The 13,125-nt window shown below is 49.4% G+C and overlaps 2 protein-coding genes and 1 pseudogene across 2 annotated transcripts; 2 read left to right on the top strand and 1 right to left on the bottom strand.

Moving 5' to 3' along the window:
* Nucleotides 1-3,713: 3,713 nt before the first annotated feature.
* LOC136544333 (probable leucine-rich repeat receptor-like protein kinase At1g68400) lies at nt 3,714-5,490 on the top strand. The gene is made up of 4 exons (XM_066536533.1): nt 3,714-3,727; nt 3,872-3,991; nt 4,076-4,126; nt 4,713-5,490. The coding sequence occupies exons 1-4, from the start codon at nt 3,714-3,716 to the stop codon at nt 5,488-5,490; spliced, it is 963 nt and encodes a 320-aa protein (XP_066392630.1).
* Nucleotides 5,491-5,507: 17 nt separating this feature from the next.
* On the top strand, nt 5,508-7,786 carry LOC136546756 (uncharacterized; annotated as a pseudogene).
* Nucleotides 7,787-8,129: 343 nt separating this feature from the next.
* Nucleotides 8,130-9,960, bottom strand: LOC136546755 (uncharacterized). Its single transcript, XM_066538729.1, has 2 exons — nt 9,360-9,960; nt 8,130-9,239 (listed from the first exon to the last, which is right to left on the bottom strand). Exons 1-2 carry the CDS (start codon nt 9,466-9,468, stop codon nt 8,482-8,484), a joined length of 867 nt encoding a protein of 288 aa, XP_066394826.1. The 5' UTR covers nt 9,469-9,960; the 3' UTR covers nt 8,130-8,481.
* Between the last annotated feature and the right edge of the window lie 3,165 nt (nt 9,961-13,125).

The following is a 13,125-nucleotide window of genomic DNA, read 5'->3' as shown; positions in this document are numbered from 1 at the left end:
GATGGACCAGAATTGCCATTGCCATGGTGTGGTGTCGTCTTAATCGCTGCCCTTTTCCATCTCCATCATAGTGAGGAACCAAGATTCTATTCAGTTGCCGCCCGAGACCGAGAGCATAGGCATTCGACGAAGAGATGTAGCGCGGCCTCCAGGTTTCTTCCATAAAACAAGCGATCCACCGTCCAGAACTCATCTTGCATGAGTGCCAGTGTCCATGTTCCAAATGAGCGACGGGCTTGGGTGTGAAAGTTGGCGACGGGCTTTGTCCAAATCTTCAGTGAACTGTTTCGGGGCTTTCAGCGCTGTCAGTAAGTAAACCGGCAGCGGACTTAAAACCAAACACGTACACCACCAACTATTCCCGCCGCCAACTCAAGATGAGAATAAGAAAGCATTTTTATCTGAGGTTTCAAGTTTCTGTTCAACAAATGCTGAACCAATTTTAATAGGAGGAGATTTTAATATTATTAGATTTGCCAAGGAGAAAAATTCATTAGATGGAGTTCATAGGCATACTCCCCTGTTTAATTCTCTAATTCATTTTTATGAGCTCAAAGAGATAGTAATGTGTGGCGGTTTGTACACTTGGTCAAACAATCAGGAAAACCCCACTCTTGTAAAACTAGATAGAGTTCTTATTTCCCAAGATTGGGAGGATATTTTTCCTCAAGTTGTGGTTAATAGATTACCAAGAGAAGTGTACCATAATCCACTTTTAGTTACAGTTAACAAATGTGCTGATTTACCTTTTATTCAGTTCAAATTTGATCTCAGTTGGCTTAAGAACCCTGATTTTTTCCATGAAGTAGAAAGAATATGGATGCAACCATGTAGAGCTAGAACTGCTCTTGATAAAATTCAACAGAAACTCAAATTGATCAAACAATATTTTAAAGGTTGGGGTTTCAATTTGCAAGGTGAGTTGAGAAAGCAAAGGAAGTCTAAAATGAAGAGTTATCAAAATTAGAAAAAATTGAAGAAGAAGTTGGGCTAGATTCTTCTCAAATAGAAAGAAAGGCTTGGTTACTTTGTGAGAATTATAAAAGTTTAGAGCAAGAGGAAATGTATTGGTTTGAAAGAAGCCATGAGTCTTGGTTATTAAAAGGAGATCTTAATACAAATTTTTTTCATATGAGTGCAAGTGGTAGGAAGAAGAAAAATACTATTTTAAGCCTTGAAGATGATGGAGTGAATATTGTAGGTGAAGAAAATCTGTTGAAACATGCTTCTGACTATTATGCAGAATTGTTTGGTCCTGTTCAAGAGTCTAATATACAGTTAGATCCTGACATTTGGGATAGCCTTCCTCAATTATCAGAAGAGGAAAATGATTTGCTTTGTAGACCTTTTTCTGAAGAAGAAATCAAATTTGCCTTATTTCAAATGGAAAAGAACAAGGCTGCTGGCCCAGATAAAATACCTATTGAATTTTACCAAAGTTGTTGGAACATAGTCAAGGCTGATATTTTACAGTTTTTTTATGATTTTCACAACCTTAAAGTTGACATTAGCAGGATCAATTATGGAATCATCACTCTTTTGCCAAAGATAAAAGAAGCAAGTAAGATTCAGCAATTTAGACCCATTTGCTTACTGAATTGTTTGTATAAACTAGTTACCAAAACTTTAACTATAAGAATGGAGCAGGTGGCTGATAAGTTAATTCATAACACACAAACAGCTTTTATGAAGGGGAGAAATATCATGACTGGTATTCTTTGTCTACATTAAATCCTGCATGAAACAAAAAGAAGAAAAGAGGTAGGAATGGTGTTAAAACTTGATTTCGAAAAGGCTTATAACAAAGTGAATTGGAAGTTACTTTTTGACTGTTTGGAAAAAAGGGGTTTCAGAGATCTTTGGTGCCAATGGATTAGGCAGGTTGTAACTGGTGGGACAGTAAGTGTCAAGCTCAACAACAACATTGGCCCTTATATCAAGAGCTACAAGGGAGTAAAGCAAGGTGATCCCTTGTCACCTATCTTATTCAATATGGTTGCTGATTGCTTAACTAGAATGGTACATAGGGCTCAGCAAAATGGTTTGTTGGTAGGCTTAATTGACCATATTATTCCAAAAGGTGTGGCAATTTTACAGTATGCAGATGATACGATAATCTGTCTTAAACATAACATTCAGGGTGCCACTCATTTGAAATTTCTCTTATACCTCTATGAGATGATGGCTGGGCTTAAGATTAATTTCAATAAAAGTGAAGTTTTAATGATAAATGATGAGGAGAGTTGGGGCCAGACATATGCAGAGATTTTTAACTGTCAGATAGGATCTTTTCCAATCAAATACCTCGGTGTTCCAGTAAGTCCAAGTAGATTACACATTTGTGACTGGTCACCTTTGGTAGAAAAAAATAATAAACGCTTAGATGTTTGGAAAGGTGGCAACATGTCTATAGCGGGTAGAGCCACTTTGATTGATTCCAGTCTTAACAATTCTCCTATTTATCACATGTCGGTTTATCTCTTACCAAAAACAACTGTTGAGTGCTTAGATAAGATTAGAAGACGTTTTTTTTTCTGGCAGGGAGGTGGGACTAAGAAAAAGTATCATTTGGTAAAATGGGAGAAAGTCTGTAAAAGTAAAAAGAAGGGAGGTTTAGGAATAAAAAATCTGAGGAAAATGAATGTAAGCTTGCTTTGTAAATGGTGGTGGAGATTAGAAAAGGAAAATGGTTTGTGGCTATTGGAATATAAGTGAATTGCCCATCTCTCCCCATCAATTTAAGCTTTTGGGTCGGATTGGTCGGTGCATGCAACTTAATATGGTATCAAGCCAGAGGTCTCAAGTTCGAATCCTGGTTAGCGCAATTAAATAAAATATAATTGTTGCTCGCTCCTATTCCACGTCTGAGGCCTGAGGGAGCCTCCACGTGAGGGGGGGGGGAGTATTGGAATATAAGTGAATTGCCCACCTCTCTCCATCAGCTTAAGCTTTTGGGTTGGATTGGTCGGATCATGCAATTTAATAGTGGCAAGAGATCATTAAGTACAAATATCTGAAACACAGTTCTATTCACGAAGTTGGTCACAAGCTTAATGATTCACAAATGTGGTATGATTTGCTCAAAATTAAAGATTTCTATTTGCAAGGGAGACTATTATCATTAAGAATGGTGAGAATGCTAGATTCTGGTCAGATCCATGGTTATATGATAAACCTTTAAAGGACATTGCTCCTATTTTGTATAAACTCAGTGAGAATAAGCTTGTTAGTGTTGCAAAGGTTAAGAGAGAAGAGGTTGTTATGCAGTTCAGTAGATGGCTGCATGGGGATTTGGCTGCTATGTGGGACAAAATTTGGAATGACACTGTTGAGTTCGCTTTATCCAGTGATCAAGACATCATTACCTGGAAATTTGAGAAGAATGGGAAGTTTTCTGTTAAATCATTATATGATGGATTGACTAAAAATGATTCAGGCATCTATCAAAAAAGAATTTGGAAAGGTAAGATCCCTCCTAAAATCCAAATCTTTTTGTGGTTAATGTCCAATGATGCAATTTTGACAAAAGACAACTTAATCAAAAGAAAGTGGGTAGGTGATTCGAAATGCAGGTTTTGTGATTCTGAGGAAAAATTGACACATTTGTTCTTTCAATGTCCTACTGCCAAGGTCATTTGGTCCATAGTAGCTATAAGCATTGGTTCTAACAATATTCCTGCTAATTTGACCCAATGTTGGAAGTGGTGTGAAACATGGCTGCCATATGGTAAGAAATATCATCCTTGTGGTGTCGCGGCTATTTGCTGGGCCATTTGGAAGAATCGAAATAAAGCATGGTTTGAAGGAAAGTTGATCAAAAACCCACTCGAAATCTTTTGCCATGCCTGTGCCCTTATGAACTTCTGGACAGGTCTCTTTGCTACTGCCGACAAAGAACAGTTGGAGGAAGGGGTCGCCACCATGCTGAAGATTGCAAAGGAGATTTTAGCGGATCAGCAAAGGAGTACCGCACCTGGGCAACTGATGGACTGTAATGAGCAGCATGAAGGTAGTGAAGATTCACCATGAAAAGCTTTCTGGCCTGTCTGCTGAGAACTTCTGTTATCTGTGTTAGTTTGTCCTGTTTTCGTCTATCTGGTTGGTTCTTCGGAAGTTGGTCTGTAAGGTTTTTTAATCACTCGTTGTAGCCGAAGTTGGTTTGGTTGTTAAGTCGTTTTGTCAGGTTACGCTTAGGTGATGGTAAGGTGTGGCACGTGTGATGCCAATCTTTTATCTTCTGTATCAAACTCTTTGTATTTCCGTTGCTTGGCTAATGGAAATGGGATTATCTCGTGTGGAAAAAAAATAAAGGCATAAAGCTCGGTGGGGTTTTATCATTAGAAGTCGTGTCGGCATGGTAGTAGCCGCAGGAGCAGTCTCGGCATGCTGAAGCAACCGCTTGTTTCAAGGGTCTGTGCTTCCAAATCTGTCGAGGGAGATGACTACTTTTTATACATTCTGACTTCTCCGAATGTTCTATTTATCAGCGATATTTAACTTTTTACCATCATAACGGATGGTCACTCCTCGGATAGCAAGTTTAGAATTGGCGCTACGATTTTAGCAGTTGAGAGAGAAAGACGATATATTTTTACCACAATTGCTGGCGTGGCATGCCACCTTAGCTGGCCAGCGTGGCAGGCGAAGAGAAAATGACCGCCCCTGCCCCTGCCATCTCTATCCTTCCCCACGCGCGGCCCGGCCCACTCCAGCTCGTCCTTCCGCTCCTTCTTTCTTCTTCCTCCCGCTCTGCTCGCCGACGCCGCACACCCCGCCGCGCGGTCGTCGTCGCTCACCTCCCCGCTCCGCGTGCATCGCGTCGTCCTCGAAGGCCTCTGGCTCAGCGGGCACGCCGCGGCGCTGGAGCTGCTCGCGGATCTCCCCGTTCTCTCGTCCCTTAGCCTCAAGAACAACACCTTCACGGGCGCGCTCCACGGCGTCGACTTCTCCCGCCTAGCGCCGCACCTCAAGCTTCTCTACCTCTCCGGCAACGGCTTCTCCGGCCGGTTCCCCGAGTTCGTCCTGCACCTTCGCCACCTGCGCCGTCTCGACCTTTCGGGGAACCACCTCGCGGGCACGATCCCGCCGGAGATCGGGCACTGCCTCCGTGCTCTCCTGACGCTGAACATCCAGCGAAATTCGTTCGTCGGGTTCGTGCCGGACTCACTGGACGCAATGCCCAAACTCGCCGAGCTCAACGTCTTCGGCAACCACCTCGAGGGGCGGATCCCGAACCGCCTCGCGGCTGCCTTTCCCGCGTCGTCGTTCGACGGCAATCCGGGGCTCTATGGCGCGCCGCTGGCCCGCCGGTGCAATGAACCGCAGCAGATCGTGTACAACAACGGCGGTGGTGAGGCATCGAACGGACCGATGACGACGGGGAGGGGGAATAAGATCCATGACCGGTGGATGGTCGTGAGACCATGTCAGCGGTGGGCGCGGCGGTCGCGTCGTTGGTCACGGCGGCACTGTGCGCAGTGCTTCTACTGAAGAACAGGAAGCCGGCGAGACGGCCGGGCGACAGCTCGACGTCCTCCAACTCGACGGTCGCACGGGAGGAGACGGTGCGCTTCGACGGGTGCTGCGTGGAGTTCGACGTGGCCACGCTCATGTAGGGCGCCGCAGAGATGCTGGGGAAAGGCGCAACGGCGAGGACGTACCGTGTGGTCATGGGAGGCAACGTCGACGCGAGCGACGCTGGCGTCGAGGAGGCCCACGGAGAGGTGGTGGTGGTGAAGAGGATGAGGAGGAGGGACGGCGCGTCGAGGGAGGACGAGAGGCGGCGGGGGGAGCTGACCAGGGAGATGGGCACGTGGCGGCACGCTAACGTTGTCGGCCTGCGCGCGTTCTACGCGTCCACGGAGGAGCTGCTCCTCGTCTTCGACTACATGCCCACCGGCAGCCTCCATAGCCTCTTGCACGGTGAGCAGTGCTCCTCATTTCTCGTCGCACGTGTAGTTCGGACGTGTCAGTCAGGTGATGTCTTCTGACGTGTGCACAAAATTGGTGCTCTTCTGTATATATATATAGAGAACCGTGGCCTGGCAAGAGTTCCTCTGGGCTGGCAGACCAGGTTGAAGCTGGCGCAGGACGCGGCGCACGGCCTCGCCTACCTCCGGCGGGGTGTGCGGCGGCGTTGGGTGGCGGCGTCGACGAGCAGAGTGGGAGGAAGAAGAAAGGAGGAGCGGAAGAGCAAGCTAGAGTGGGCCGGGCCGCGCGTGGGGAGGGATAGAGAGGGCAGGGGCAAGGGCGGTCATTTTTCCTTCGTCTGCCACGCTGGCCAGTTGAGGTGGCGTGTCACGCCAGCAATTGTGGTAAAAATGTATCGTTTTTCTCTCTCAGCTGCTAAAATCATAGCGCCAATTCTAAACCTGTTATCCGAAGAGTGACCACCCGTTACGATGGTAAAAAGTTAAATATCCCTATTTATCGTAGCTTCGTTGGTGTCCGGCGATTTGTCAGGAAACACGTGACGAAAGGAGTTCTGTTCTCCATTTTTTTTTTAAAAAAAGGAAAATTTCAATTCCGTGTGGTCACTTGATTTGGCAGCCACTGACCACCAGCAGCCGACACGAGCACACAACAGAGATAAGGCGCGCTCCGCTGGCAGCTGGCCGCTCCCTACTGCCGTCCCCAGCTCGCGCGACATGGCGCCCGCCGCCCGATGGTCCCCGCCGCTCCTCCTCCTCCTCCTGCTCGTGGCGGCCACGGCGACGGCGACGACCACGACGGCAGAGCATAAGCACCCGTCCGACTCCGACCCGCCCCCGTCGCCGACGCCGTGGCCGGAGCGTTTCCACGCGGTGCTGTTCACGAACCTGACCAACTACTCGGACGCCTCCACGGGCCCGCCGCTGCGCATCACGGACCTCTACTACGACTGGCCGCGGCGGCGGAACCTGAACCTGGTGCGCCACCAGCTGTCGCCCGACCCGCTCTACAGTGGAGTGGAACAACCGCACCACCTTCTACTTTGACTCCTCGGCGTGCCGCGTCGAGCAGCAGTTCCCCGTCGGCGTGCTGCCGCCGTGGTGGCTCTCCGGCGGCGGCGCCGAGTACCTGGGCCGCCGCGCCGCCGGCGGGATCGACTGCCACGTGTGGGGCAAGGCCGGCTTCATCTTCTACTACGAGGAAGCACGCACGGGGCGGCCCGTCCGCTGGGACTTCGTCGATGGTACTGTAACAATTTCTAGGCTTCATCTGATTGCCATGAACATCAGTTCAGCCAATTGTTGTTCAGCCGTTCAGGAGCACCTGCGCCTCAGCGCCTGGCATTCCCTAACTGACAATCGAAATTGCATGGCACCTTATACTGATATGCAGTGACGGGGATCCAGCAGTTCGTGATGAGCTTCGAGCCCGGAGTGCAGCTGGAGGACGCGCAGTGGCAGGCACCTGCATAATGCTTCCCGGACGAAGAAGGGAAGGGGAATGACATAGCAGTGGTGAGGAGGCTGGGGATGGGGTTACTCAGGAAGCTTGCAGGAGCTGCAGCAACGTGTTGATTGTGTTCTAGTAGTAGTACTATGCGACATGTACTGTATTAATTAACTAACTAGTGCCTCCTCATTTTAATTTCCTATTGTTGCTCCTGTCTAAAACAACAGGCATATCCTTCGAGTAATGAGAGGTACATCTAGATCTAACAATCTGGAATTAGTATCTTCTTCGGGTTGAATGGATATGGATATGTTGAGAACCAGGTGTGCAGCTTCTACAACCAGGTGACCCCGTTCGCGTGCCCTTAAACCCAGCTTGAACCGCTTCTTTTTTCATCCGGAACAGTGTTTTCCTCTCACAAATTCCTTCAGATTCCTCCAAACGAACGGGGCATGACCTGTGTTGTTTTTGGGTGTTGTTTTTGGGAAGGCCTGATCTGTGATGTGTCAGTTCAGAATCAGATCAGTAAATTGTGAAATCACGCTGACTGCTTCCGGATTCATGCCTCATACACCACTTTAGTTTCAGAATATGTGGCCACAACTCATAAAATTGCCCAAGAAATGTGAACCCAAGCAAACAAACAAAAAACAGTGCAAAAGTTCAGAAGAGGCGATTCAACTTATTTTTCATCCTCCAGGACCAGATAGCTATAGGATCATTGCTGCCAGTTTTGACAATAATTGAGAGGTGTGAAATTATGAAGAATAGTATTCTGAAGAGCATCAACAAACAATGTTGCATCAAACTAACAACATATCACAATTGGAAGCACACAGCAAGGCTCTGAATTTGCCAATAGAGTTCATCCCACCTATTCAGCACAAATTTTAGGAGTATGCCAATTGACAAGCAGTCAAGCATGCTTCACTAGTACTGTGAAATTGTGAACCACAGAAGAACATGATAATAATTCTGAACACCAAATTCAGAATCAGAAAACTGCCCACAAGAATGCAAGATATATGCAAAATGTTAGATCAGACATATGATTGAACCCACTTAATTCCGACCACCAAATTCAGAAAACTGCTCCAGCCCTCAGAACCCCCGGCGAGCCGACGACCTGGGGTTGACCCTCCTCTCCTTGATGGCCACGGAAACCGCGCCAGACGCGGCGGAAGCCTTCTTCATCTCCTTGCTGCTCCTGAGGGAGGACCTCGGCCCCAGGCCTCCACTGCGGCCCGCCGCGAAGTCGACAGCTGGCATAGACCTCCTCACGGACTCGGCGCCGCTGGCGGTGTAGGCCTTCTTGGCGACGCGGCGCTTAGACAGCTCGACGGCGACACAGGGGTCCTCGGCCATCGTCTCGGGGTCCACCGAGGCCGCGGGCACGAACTCCTCGCAGTAGTAGGGAAAGCCCTGCTTGCGCTTGAGCCGCTCGTTGCGGCGCGCCGAGTAGGCGTCGTAGAGCCTGCCGCGCACGAAGAGCGGGCCGCCAGCCGGCGTGCCCGCGGCTATCGCGGCGAGGTTGAGCGCCACCAGCTCGACGTGGGCGTCCGCGCCGGCCGGGAGGAGGTTCTTCTTCTCGAAACCCGCCCTCGCCGGCGGCGGCGAGGCGGGGAGGAAGTTCTCCTTCTCGGCAGCCGCCGCCGCCCTCGCCGGGGGCAGGTCGAGCTTGACGCGCCTTGGGGGCTGGAGCGCGGAGGTCATGCTCGCGCGCATCGGGCTCGGCTCGGCGCGGATTGGCGACGGGAGGGCGGAGATGGAGGCGCGCATCGGGCTGGGCTCGAAGCGGACCGGCGACGGGATCGCGCAGACGGACGGGCGCATCGGGGCCACCGCCTTCTTCATCGATCCTGCAGAGTTGAGAGGAGCACGCGTCGTATGGGAAAAACTGAATCGGCGCACGCGTCGGATGGGGACAACTGAATCGGCGCACGAAGGGGGATGGATGGGGGATCAGACGGCGGTCATACCTGGAGGCGTTTGCACGGAGGAGGCCGGCGCGAGGGGCGGGCGGGGCACCCGGTGCGGGCGCGGCCGGAGGCGGCGCGGGGACACGGCGAGCGGCGGACGGCGGTCCATGGGTCGGTTGGTCGGTCGGCTGGCCGGGAGATGGACTCCGGTCCTTCTCTTTTCTCTCGGGTTTGGAAGACGACGGGAGGCGAGGAGAGGAGGCTTTTGAAGCGGAGGCGGAGGGGTGGCTCTTCCAACGGTCGTCTTGCGTCTTCCAACCGCCCTTTTGAAAAAAATTGTCACGGCTCGGCTCGGCCCACGGCCCTGCGTGTTCTCGCTGCGCTTTGGGGCATTCCGATATGTGCAGAGTCGCGCGCTGTTTATGGCATGATAATCACGGCGATTAGGGTGTTTGATGATGGTGGGCGCCACCGCAGTTATTTATGGTATATAATCGCCAACGTATATTTTTGCATTCAGTGATTTCCTCAAATCTCCCTTGGCCAATGTCTAGTAGTAGCAGGTAGCAATTGTGTGTTATTATGATTATGTGGAGGGAAATGAGTTGGGAGGATCCATAAATCAGCCATTTTGCCGTTGCAGATTAATGCCATGGTTTGTTGTGATGGAGAACATTTCTTGTATTTACACATATTCATGTGTTCAAATAAATGCCTTTTCTATATTGTTTTGTATGTTTTTTTTAATTTTTGTTTCAAAAAAGGGACTAGAACCAAATCCAACAAACTCGCCACCCAAGTACAAGGCTTGACTGGCCAAGGTCCACTTCTCCAACAACTAAAAAGAACAAAAGTAAGACTATTTTTTCGTGCGACTTTTTTTTTGGGTCGTCTTCGCTCCGCCTCCCCTGCGATACCCGGCTCCCGTCCGTGTGCAAGTCGCTAAAACACCGCAATCACCGCCCCCACCCACCGTGCGTGCGACCCGTTGGAGCTCCCCATCCCCATCCCCGCACCACTGTCGCGATATCTCCTCCCCACCGATCCCATCGCGCCGCGATCGCCCGCCGGCCTCGCTCCTCCGCCGTCGCCGTCGCCCAGCAGCCTCGCCGCGGCCTCCCTCGCCAAGCCCCCGGCGACCCAGTCAGCCAGGGCATCGACGGTTCCAAACGTCGTCCCCCCTGCCGCCTCCCCTCCCACGCTGAGGATGGATCCAGATGAGGCAGCCCGGCCGGTGATCATACCGTCGACCGTCGCCCTCGGCTGATCCGGTGACGAGGCGGACCGGATAGGGTGGAGGCGCTCGCCCTCGGTGGATCCGACGAGGAGGCATCCTAACCCAGGTGAGAGCGCACGGCACGGCGGCCACCCTCATTCTCCTCCGCGCCCCTTCCTCCTCGCGCCGCAAGGGCGGGGCGACGACGGCCCTCCTCGGGTGCTGCACTGGTGCTGTGGTTCGTCGTCCCCGGCCACAACGAGCCCCCACAGCGGCCGTCCCCGGGCACGACGCCGCCGGGCGGTCCCTACCGGTGCTCCCCAGCGCGGCTCCCCCTGATGCAGCATCGTCTCGCTAGGCGCCCCATCTTCTTCTGTACTCCATGAAACCCTAGGTGCCTGTCTCTTCCTCTCTCTCTCTCTCTCTCTCTCTCTCTCTCTCTCTCTCTCTCTCTCTCTCTCTCTCTCTCTCTCTCTCCCTGCAGTGATTTTGGCTGATAGTTTCACTGAGTTACTGTCTGAATCCATCAATTGCATGCTATTCTGATCATCTGCAATTTAGACCCTATTCTAAGTTATAGGCAAAACTGAATTTCTGTTAGTAAATACTAACCATGTACCAATTGGCACTGGCTGTGTGTTTGTTTCATTGATTTGTGATATTGAGATGCCTGATGTAGGACGATAGTTAAGGTGTTAATGGATCCAGAGATCAGGCTCTACACGAAATCACATTTACAAGGAATTGCAATATGTTAACCGGCTTGCTCAAACAAGTTACAAATTACACGTCATGTGCTGTTGCTTGCTTCCTTACTATGAAAAGTAAAACAGGAAGTGTTCGTAGCATTCTTAATTTCCTGCTCCATAAACCTGGTGTTACTACTTCACTCTCTATTTATTGTGCCTTCAATTGAGCGCTTGTGGTACTAATTCTAAAATTTACAACCAACTTTTAGATTGTATGTCTCTTAAACATTATTTTATTAATTGCTAACTGTTGCCATAGCTGCAAACACTGACATTTTTTACATCCATAGTAGTTCAAATGATTTCTCCAGAAGCCTAGAGAGAAAATAAACATTATTTTGCGGTTGTTTATCATCTCTTAACGCTCCCTTTGCAATCACATATTTCAGCAGCTCGATTTAGCTGCCCCTCTTAGTTTTCAGCTGGAGCCAAAAACCTGATTAGCAGAATTCTTAATCCCAATCCTACGGCTGTAGGTCTTTTAATCTATTTCCCTAATACTTTCTTTGTCCGGTCACTTCACCTAACAAACAAGTATATGAAAGATAAGCTACAGATTTGTTGAGATAATATGTGGCATAAGAGGAACCCGCAATTCCTGATAGTATTTAAAAAAAATCAAACATAGATAATGGTTGTATGAATCTTACATCTTGTACTGTTACTTTTCTGCCATTTCAGATCGTGTGTTGTTCTTAATTATTTTTCAACCTATAAATTAAACATGCATTCTCCGAGGACGAAACCTATATTATATTTAATCTATATATATTTGCGACCAATCAAAATTAAGCTTAGTCTACCCAGAAAATTGTCCCCTACAGAGATGACGTTCCTTCGTCCACACCAGATTGTACACCTAGAAAAACCCTCATACAACAAACCAATGATCTAGATCTAATCTCAGAAGGCTTCACCATCATCCTGTGGCCATGGGGAATTCCAGGCTTCAACGCAACTCCGTCCAGGCTTCAAACGTGACTTCGTCCTTGCGAGCCACGGACGTCAACTCCCATGGGCAGCCAGGGTTCGATTCCCAATCCCCACGCCCCATTTTCTTCTCTTGCAAAAAAAAAGCCAGGCCGCATCCGTCGATGCGCCATCGTGGGTGCGCACGGGCTCATGCGTCCGCCAGCCCCGTCGTGGCCCTAGCCGCGCTTCGACCGCCCCCCCACTGGTCGCACGGTGCTAACACCAGCTGCATCTCCGCCCGTGGGGGACGACGCGGCGAGGTCGCGACGGCGGCGTGGCCATGGAGGACGAGGAGCAATGGGGATCCAATCGATGGCGAGGATGTAGACGTGGACGCCATCGGTGATGAAGCAGCAAGGTCCTGCTCTACACCCGTTTTTCCTAGCCCCCACAGCCATTCCCTCATTGCCCAAACCCTAGCATCATTGCTGACCTGTTCTCGTGCATAGCTCTAGGAGTTCGACAAAATGAAGTAATGGCTCTAGGAGATTGAGGAATCTGCCACTGCACTCTAGGAGATGCAGACCATGGTTGCCAAGGTTTGTAATCCTTCCCATATGCGCTACTTTTCCATTCCAATAGGTAAGATCCACATATGAAGTACGGTTCGTTGGGCAAAAAAAATAGCTTTGTAAAAGAAATGCTTATATGTGGTGATTTGTTTCGTTGATGTGTGGACATGGCAGTAATGCACATTTATGGCACCATTGTTGGCAGATTGAATCCTCAAGAGTTTTATCAGCTAAACAATTATGTGGTTCTCATGAATAAAAAATATTTGTTGTTGATAGATCTCTAAAATAATTTTTTTGACCCATAATTTTCAGTTGCATGGATATGATAAAAAATGGGAACAGGAGGAGACTCGAGGGTGCTGCTGCTCTCTACC

Source organism: Miscanthus floridulus, chromosome 3 (assembly GCF_019320115.1).
Source record: "Miscanthus floridulus cultivar M001 chromosome 3, ASM1932011v1, whole genome shotgun sequence".
In the NCBI taxonomy this organism is placed as follows: Eukaryota; Viridiplantae; Streptophyta; class Magnoliopsida; order Poales; family Poaceae; genus Miscanthus; species Miscanthus floridulus.
The sequence above is the reverse complement of the archived record's forward strand: the minus strand, read 5'-3'. Positions and strand labels throughout refer to the sequence as shown.